This window comes from Suncus etruscus, chromosome 17 (genome assembly GCF_024139225.1).
Source record: "Suncus etruscus isolate mSunEtr1 chromosome 17, mSunEtr1.pri.cur, whole genome shotgun sequence".
NCBI classification, from domain to species: domain Eukaryota; kingdom Metazoa; phylum Chordata; class Mammalia; order Eulipotyphla; family Soricidae; genus Suncus; species Suncus etruscus.
In genome coordinates, this window is record NC_064864.1 from 388,640 (window position 1) to 397,688 (window position 9,049).

The following is a 9,049-nucleotide window of genomic DNA, read 5'->3' on the forward strand; positions in this document are numbered from 1 at the left end:
TCATGTTTATTGGCCACTTGTACTATTTTATCTGGTAAAGTTTCTATGCAAATAATCTACCAATTGTGGGAAACATATCCAGTTGGATTTGGAAGGTAATCTCAGCTCTGTATTTCAGTGATTATTCCTGATAGTGAACAAGGGACCATCAAACAGAAATTAGACACATACCAACCAGGCTAAACCCAACAAAAATATACTAGCTCTGACGGAAAAAATGGGAGAGGATTAGTAGATATCTATATATAGGGCTCTCAATCTCCAGAAAAAAAAAGGATAAACTGTCTTCTCCAGTGCACATGGATCGTTCTCCAAGATGGACCACATACTGGGTCATAAAATATGCCACCATAAAGTCAAGTGGATAGAAATTCTAAGAACCATCTTCTCAGGTCATGATGCACTGAAATTTGAAGTGAATTACAAAGAGACACAGAGCAAAGAACTTTAACACCTGGGTATTAAACAGATCACTACTATTTTGTCGGAGATGAAATCAAAGAGAAAATTAGAAGATTCCTGAAAACAAATGAGAGAAGACAGGAATTTTCAGAATTTGTGAGACTCAGCAGAAGTGGTACTAAGAGGAAAATCTACCACTTTGCAAGCATTCTTCAGGATGGAAAAGGGGGCATACATATATAATTTAATGGCACAGTTTATAAAATTAGAAAAAGACCAACAACATGAACCAAAAACAGGCAGACGGAAGGAAATAATAAAGCTTAGAGCAGAAATTAATTAATTGAAAATCCAAAAGACCTATAAAAGCAAATCTTTTGAAAACATCTTTGAAAAAAATAAAAAAGATCGAGAAGCCATTAGCCACTCACAAAGTGAGAGAAACTTAATAAACCAAATTGGAAATAAAAAGTATGAGGTTGGGCCCGGAGAGATAGCACAGCGGCGTTTGCCTTGCAAGCAGCCGATCCAGGACCAAAGGTGGTTGGCTCGAATCCCGGTGCCCCATATGTCCCCCGTGCCTGCCAGGAGCTATCTCTGAGCAGACAGCCAGGAGTAACCCCTGAGAAAAGCCGGGTGTGGCCCAAAAACCTAAAAAAAAAAAAAAAAAAGTATGAGGTTATTCGCACCATTAACCTAAGTAAGAGCTCAGAAGGCCCACTGAGAAGATTTTCGCTAGTGTGGATGGCGGATCAAGAGTTCTAAGAGGAAATCTTATCGGAATGCTCACTGATAATTTTTCCTCAGTGTGGATGGCTGATCAAGATTCCTGTTAATGATACTGACATTCCGCTTGTTTATAACAAACATTTAATTGGCCTACAGATGGATCTCCCTTCTGCTGTATTTAGTGTATATAAAGTTGAACCTTTTACTTCCTAACATAAGGATTTCTACAGGCAAATACAGCCTTGATTAAATTTCTCTTTACCTGGAAATCTAGCACCAAACAGACACGTAAAACAACTTCTTCCGGGGCCCGAGCGGACGGACTTCGGTTCAATCCTTAGCGTCTTATATGGTCCCCCAAGCCAGGAGCGATTTCTGAGCACGTAGCCGGGTGTATGCCCTGAGCATCACCTGGTGTGGCCCAAAAGCAAACAAGAAATAACGGGCATGGAGGTAAGGTGTTGCATGCGGAAGGACGGTGGTTCGAATCCCGGCATCCTGTATGGTCCCCCAGCCTGCCAGGGGCGATTTCTGAGCGTAGAGCCAAGAGAAAGCCTGAGCGCTGCCGGGTGTGACCACCCCCCCCCCCAAAAAAAAAGATGGGTTGAGGGGCTTGGCTTGCATGCAGGTTTGATCTTAGGGCGTCACCAGCGAGAACAGACCCGGATACTAGTACTCCTGGGCAAGCACTGCCAGGTACGGCACAGAAACAAACAAAATTCCTAAAAGCCACCAAGAAAACTCAGTCGATTCCCTTTTCCTCCAGGATAACTTTGGAAGAAGGGGCTGCCTGCATGTTGCTTGATCTGTGCAAAGCCCCGCTGTGGGCCAAATCTGGTCTTCGTTCATTTTTTTTTTCTTGTCTAGTCTGTGAGGAAGAAGAAGGAAAAAAATCGCCAAGACGGGAAATGAAAATCGCAGCGCCTCAGCATCACAGCCCTCGATTCAGTATTCGCAGGCTTCCACTGGGAGGGCTGGAGATGGGGCGACTGAACGAGGAGTGGGAAAGCCTGCCAGCTAGTCTCGGACCCTCCTCGGGAGAGCGTCGGGCCCAGGGCTCAGCGAACCGCACACACACGCCGGAGTCAACTGTGCCTCCCGCACATCGGAGTCGGGAGGACTCGAGCTTCCCGGCGGCGGCGGCGGCGGCGGCTCGAGGCCCGGGCAATCCTCCCCGCGTCCCACACGAGTCAGTCTCGTCTTTCTAGGCTTGCAAGGGTCGCTCGGCTCCGAGGGCTGGAGGCCGGACGTCACCTCGCCGGGAGCCCTGCTTGCCGTGCCGGGAGCGCCCTGGGCCTCGTTCGCTCCCTCCCTCCCTTCCCTTTCCCGGGCGACCCTCGGACACCCCCAGGAGGAGCTCAGCCGCAGCGCGTCAGTGTCCGCGGACAGAACGCGGCGCCCAGGCCTTTCTCCGGGGCTGGGCAGGCAGTGCGGCGTCGCGCGGACGCGTCGTAGCCAATGGGGACCCGGCCGGGGCGGGCCAGTCAAGCCCGGCAGCCAATGAGCGCGCGAGCCGGGTCCCGCCCACCGGGCCGGGCCAATCGGGCGCTGCCCGGAAGCGGCGCGTCCGCGTCGCGCCACTCGCCGCCGTCTCTCTGTGTCCGTCTCGGCGGGGTCGGGCGGCGGCTCCCGTCCGGCGCGAGCATGGGGCGGCCGCGGGGCGCGCCGAGCGTGGCGGAGCGGGCGGGCTGCGTGGTGAGCGCGTGGCGCGCCGGGCGGCCCGAGGCGGGCGCGCGGAGCTGCAGCGGCGTGGTGCTGCGCCGCCGGCCGGGCCTGGTGCTGTGCCACGGCGGCGTCCTGGCGCCCTTCCTGCGCGCGGGCAGCGAGGCGCTGGCGGCGGCCGAGGGCTCCGCGCTGCCCGCCGACTGCTGCGGCCGCGACCTGCGCCTGCGCGTGCGCTGGGGCCCCGCAGCCGGAGCCGGAGCCGCAGCCGCCCGAGCCCAGGGCCGCCTCCCCGCCGCGGGCCCGGCGCTGCGCTCCGCCCGGTGCGCGGGGCCCGGCCTCGGCCTCGGACCCGCGCCCGGCCGCCCCCCGGGCCGCCCGGCCGAGCTGCTGCTGCTGCTGAGCTGCCCGGCCTTCCGCGCGCACTTCGCCCGCCTCTTCGGGCCCGCCGACGGGGACGAGGACCAGGACGAGCCCCGGGACCGGGACCCGGGCGGCCGGTGGCGCTTCTCCGGGGACGAGGACGGGGACGGGGACGAGGAGGAGGCGGCGCAGCTCCGCGCGCTCGGCTGGTTCGCGCTGCTCCGCGTGCGGCCGGGCGAGGAGGGCGAGGACGCCGCCGAGGAGGACGGGGACGACGGCTCGGAGCCGGGCCTGGCGGTGGCGCCGCTCGCGGGCCTGGCCAAGGGCGCGCCGCTGCTGGCCTGCGCGTCCCCGTTCGGCGCCTGCTGCCCCGACCTGTTCCTCAACACGCTGAGCCGCGGCGTGCTCAGCAACCGGGCCGGCCCGCTGCTGCTCACCGACGCGCGCTGCCTGCCGGGCTCCGAGGGCGGCGGCGTCTTCGCGCTGGACTCCGGCGCCCCCGGCCTGGACGGCGCGCTCGCGGCGCTCGTGGCCGCGCCGCTGTGCTGGAGGGCCGGCGAGTGGGTGGGCCTCTCGCTGCTCTGCGCCGCCGCGCCCCTGCTGGCCGCCCTGCGCGCCGCGCTCGCCCGCCTGCGCCCGCACGACGGGCCCGCGCTGGCCGCCCTCCTGCCGCCCGACGCCGCGGCCGCTCCGGCGCCGGGACCCCCCCTGGGCCGCCGCGGCCGTGCTCGTCGAGGGCGGCGCCGTCTGGGGCTCCGGCGTGGCCCTGGCGCCCCGCCTCGTGCTCACCTGCCGCCACGTGGCCCCCCGCCGGGGTGCCCGGGTCCTGGTGCGAGCCCCCGAGTAAGGCGAGCCCCGAACCCACCCTTGGGGTTGGGCCCCCGGCCGGGAAAGAGCGGGCGCACTGTGCATCTTCTAAGCAGACCCTCTCTTCCAGCCCCCCACTCCTGACACCAATAGTGAGGTCCCAGGAGTAATAACAAGGACCCATAGATGTTATTTTGCATCTTTCTTTTAATTCTCATTTGAGATTGGGGGCCACCCCGGACTGTGCTCGGGAATCACTCCCTGGTAGTGCCTGGGGAACCACGCTTGAAAGGCGAGAAAGCCTTGCTGTTGTGCTGTGTCCTCCGGCTCCAGCCACGCTGCATGGCCTTTCATCTCTGAGCTTAGTCGAGGCTTTCCTTTCCATTTGTCCCCGGGGAATATGGGAGTGGGCCCGGGAGGGCGGACTTTGAGCACGGATCCTGGTAACACTCAGGTTCGGACGTCAAGCAGAGGTGCCCCTGCTTTCTCCACAGTGCGCACACACGGTGGCCTTGTCTTCCTCGCTGGGGTTTCTTACACCCGTGCCTTCTGGTCCTCCACAGCCCCAGCTGCTTTAGTTCCACCACAGCAAAGCAGTCCAGGATTCAGTATTGGGGCTGACTATCTCCTGGACTCCTGGGCCAGGGAGATAGGACGGTGGGCAGAGGTCATTTGCCTTTCCGCACCCCTGACCCAGGTTCGGTCCCCGGTCCCCTATGTGGTGCCCTGAGTTGCTCCAGAAATAAGTCCTGAGCACAAGCTCAGAATAAGTACAGAACACACAACCGGATTAAGTCCTGAGCACTGCTATGTGTAACTTCAAACACCACCACACACACACACACCCCAAAACGGGAACAAATTCCTAAAGCTAAACTTGTCCTGCCTTGCCATAAAATCCCACTGACAGCTTTTGCAAGGTGATTGAAAAGATGGGAGACAGAGGAACCTGGGGGGGACAAGAGAAGGTGCCAGGTGGACAGAGAACCTCTCTTTGATAATTGGTCTGGAAGCTGCTACGTTCACCTTCAGTGCCAGAGCATCCTCAAAACACCAGCGTTTTGGGAAGCCAACAGCAGGGTCATAAGAGCAGGGCAGGGGCCCCACCCCAACCCAGCTCACTGACAAGGGGAGGGAGGGAAGAACTGAGGGTATTTTCTCTGGCTTCCATCACCTGGAGCAGGGAAAGGCAGTCAGTCACCCTTGGGCCCAAAGACCACCCGCTAGCCAGGGGATAATTCTTGTGTAGAGCCCCATAAGGGCTACAGGGTATTTGGTCTGGAGCATTAGTGGCCTGCCTCACTGGCCTTTACTGCTGGAACCTCTAAGGTACCTGAACCTTGGTAAAGATTCAGGCTGAGCTCCAGTGTTGGTTTCCATCCCGCTGAGAATAAACTTGCTACTGATTGCATGGAGACACTTTTGGATTGGTGCTTTAGACTACTACTACTGGGAGTGCAGTAAAGGCCCTGAGTCTCAGGGAAAAAGGGCTTGTGGTTTCGTTTTCCACCACTGCACTGCTGCTTGCCAGTCTTAGGGTCTGTGAGAGGAAGTTCCTGCACCTTTTTTTTTCCTGGTTTTTGGGCCACACCCGGCGGTGCTCAGGGGTTACTCCTGGCTGTCTGCTCAGAAATAGCTCCTGGCAGGCACAGGGGACCCTATGGGACACCGGGATTCGAACCAACCACCTTTGGTCCTGGATCAGCAGCTTGCAAGGCAAACGCTGCTGTGCTATCTCTCCGGGCCCTCCTGCATCTTTTTTTATCTCCATGTTTGTGTGTGGATTATTTCCTGTGTCGATGTTTGCTTCCAAACCCATTCTGCCCAGTCCCTTGAGCTATGAGGCTTCACTCTGGGAAGTCCTCGCAGTAGTATGAACAGGTTTTATTTATTTTTGTGTTTTTTTGGGTCACACCCGGCAGCGCTCAGGGGACGCTCAGAAATCGCTCCTGGCAGGCTCGGGGGACTATATGGGATGCAGGGATTTGAACCACCGTCCTGCATGCAGGCAAACACACTACCTCCATGCTATTTCTCTGGCCCCATGGGTTTTATTTATTTTTTTGGACAGATTCAAATTGTCCTGCTGGTAGCTTTCTGTGCTTTCCCATCCCAGTCTCTCACTGACTTCCTGCCTCCTTGCTGCCTCCCAAGGAAACTGCTGTCATTTTGTTTTCAGGGGTGCCCAGATCTGGGGGCAGGTGGTGTTCGCCACCCAGGAGACCTCCCCCTATGACATCGCCGTGGTGAGCCTGCAGGAGGACCTGGATGGGGTTCCTATACCTGTGCCCACTGAGCATTTCCACACAGGTAAAGGGCCAGTGGGTTTCCCTGGGGTAGGCCTGGGAGGATCAATCTAAGGCACTGGGGTGGGAGATCCCTGCAGGGGGGCCATGAAGCAAACCAGTTGCAATTGGAGCCCACTTTTTCTATTTGGGGCCATACCCAGCACTGCTCAGGGCTTCTGGCTCTGCACCAGGGATCACTCATCCCTATGGGGTGTCAGGAACCCCGAAAGGTCATTTGCAAGGCAAAGACTTTCTCTGCTGTTGCCTCTCATTTAATGTATCTAAAGATTTCCAGACCAACGCTAATTTATTTTTCTGAAAAGGGGACAATAAGTAAGACCTATGAGTTGAACCTCTGATCACGCACCCCACTCCCATGGTAGCTAGATCCCTTCCCCAATCCTGCTGGAAATCTGAGTTTGGGATCTGAAGGTGTCCAGGCTGGGCCTGGAGTTGTGCCACTCACAGATCTTGTTTTAGGCCTACTTCTGGAGGCCCACATGAGGGTTGTGGAGGTGGGCAAAGCCCTATCTTTCCTGAGACCCTGCAGCAGTGCCCTGTGGGCTACTGAGCCTCTGAGGTGCCCCAGCACTGCTGCAGTGTGGGCAGGAGGCTGCTGCATCTACCGAGCATGGTTGTGTCCAATGTGACCACAGTGTGATAGAGTAACCAAGGACACAGCTTTGGGTCAGACTTGCCCCATGTGTCGTGCCACTTTCTCCTTGCTCCATCTGTGTCCATCCATCCCTATGGATTGGATTTATGAAACTTCTTTTACCAAAGCAGATAAACTTTCTTTCCAAAAAACATTACTGAACTCCCAGCTGGGTGTAAGGAAGCTCAGAGAGGAATGAGAAGCTGTGAGGGAATTTTGGTGCCTGTGGAGTTCTGAGAAGGTGGCTGGGCAGGGCTCTGCAGCCCAGGTGCCACACCTGCTTCTCTCCTTGGTAGGCGAGGCTGTCAGCGTTGTGGGCTTCGGCGTCTTTGGCCAAGCATGTGGGCCCTCAGTGACCTCAGGCATCCTGTCAGCTGTGGTTCAGGTGGATGGCCGCCCGGTCATGCTGCAGACCACTTGCGCAGTGCACGGAGGTTCCAGTGGGGGACCCCTCTTCTCTACCTCCACCGGTAACCTCCTGGGTAAGTGCCCCTCTCCTTATCCTTGTCAGAGGAGGGCCCAAGCCTCAAGCCCTGGAAGTCTTGTCAGCCCTGATTTCAGGCCATTCTGGCCTTTGGCCGGGGAGTTGGGGAGTGGGGGTGGTAGAGATTCGAGTAATGATCTCTTTTCTGCCTTTTTTTGTTTGTTTGGTTTTTGGACCATACCCGGTGATGCTCAGGGGTTACTCCAGGCTGGCTCAGGGAACCATGTGGGATGCTGGGGATCAAACTGCAATGGGTCAGCTGCGAGGTAGTCCCCTCCCCACTGCTATCACTCCAACCCCTCTTCTCTGCTTCATAGCTACTGCCCTTGATCTGTGAAACTTGGGAGTTAGTTGACCCAAGGATCAGAACCTGGGCCTGGGGTGCTGGAGGTGGAGGGCAGCGGTTGAGCTAGGCCAAGCATCACTCACCTCCACACTCTGACACCGGTCTCAGAAGAAACAGGCATCACTCTGACCTGCTCCACTTTCTTGTAAGAAGCTGTAAATCACTAAAAGGAAAGGGACTGTAGTATTGCATGACTGAAATGAATCATGAATAATAACTATCTCACACAAGAGTAACTGACAGAATTTCAATAGTTCCTTACCCCCCCCCATATTTATTTCCACATATTAATGTTATTTTCCCCTAGAGTGACTATTTATGAAGGGCTGGAGCGATATCACAGTGGGTAGGGTTGTTCGCCTTACATCGGTTGACTGGGGTTTGATCCCTAACATCTCATAGGGTCCCCCAAGCACTACCAGGAATGACCCATGAACACAGAGCCAAGAGTAGCACAACTTGTTTGTGGCCCACAAGCAAACAAACAAAAAACAAAAAGGGCCCGGAGAGATAGCACAACGGCGTTTGCCTTGCAAGCAGCCGATCCAGGACCAAAGGTGGTTGGTTCGAATCCCGGTGTCCCATATGGTCCCCCGTGCCTGCCAGGAGCTATTTCTGAGCAGACAGCCAGAAGTAACCCCTGAGCACCGCCGGGTGTGGCCCCAAAACCAAAAATAAATAAAAAGAAAAGAAAAAAAAAAAAAAGAGGCTCCTCAAGGCCTGAGCCGCACCACAAACTCAGCCTCAATACCGAGCTGCAGGCTGATTTTGGGACACGGGGTGGCCCTGGATCTCCTACCCCACTTTGTGCCCCTGACCCACATCCTCTTCCCATCTCCTCTCTAGGCATCGTTGCCAGCAACACCCGGGACAATAACACGGGGGCCACGTACCCGCACCTCAACTTCAGCATCCCCATCACGGTGCTGCAGCAAGCTCTGCAGCGCTACAGCCGCGACGGGAACCTGGGCAGCCTCCAGGAGCTGGACCGGGCCCCGGAGCCTGTGAAGGTGGTGTGGCGTCTGCAGCGCCCCCTGGCCAAGGCTCCCCGGAGCAAGCTCTGAGGCGCGAGCACAGCAGTGGGAAGCCCTGCCAGGCTTTTTATCACCCTAAATGTGGGGATCTGGACGCTGGTGATGCCCAGCAGCAGCCTATTGGGGGTTGCTTTCCTGTGCCCCTCACTTCCCTCCCCCAGAGCTGGTGGGATTGGGCCCAGCCTGCCACTCGGAGGGACGAGGGGCTTCCTCTTCTGCCAGAGTCCCCCAAAGTCAGGTGTCTCGTGTTCATTGGCACCCAGCATTGTGCCTTAAGTG

At 56.9% G+C, this 9,049-nt stretch overlaps 1 protein-coding gene across 1 annotated transcript; it reads left to right on the top strand.

The window, feature by feature from the left end:
• The first annotated feature begins 2,775 nt into the window (after nucleotides 1–2,775).
• Nucleotides 2,776–8,825, top strand: TYSND1 (trypsin like peroxisomal matrix peptidase 1). The gene is given in 5 exon segments (XM_049790493.1): nucleotides 2,776–3,833; nucleotides 3,835–3,999; nucleotides 6,143–6,273; nucleotides 7,203–7,388; nucleotides 8,583–8,825. Coding segments are annotated over 5 exon segments (1,758 nt in total). The 3' UTR covers nucleotides 8,801–8,825.
• Nucleotides 8,826–9,049: the final 224 nt, after the last annotated feature.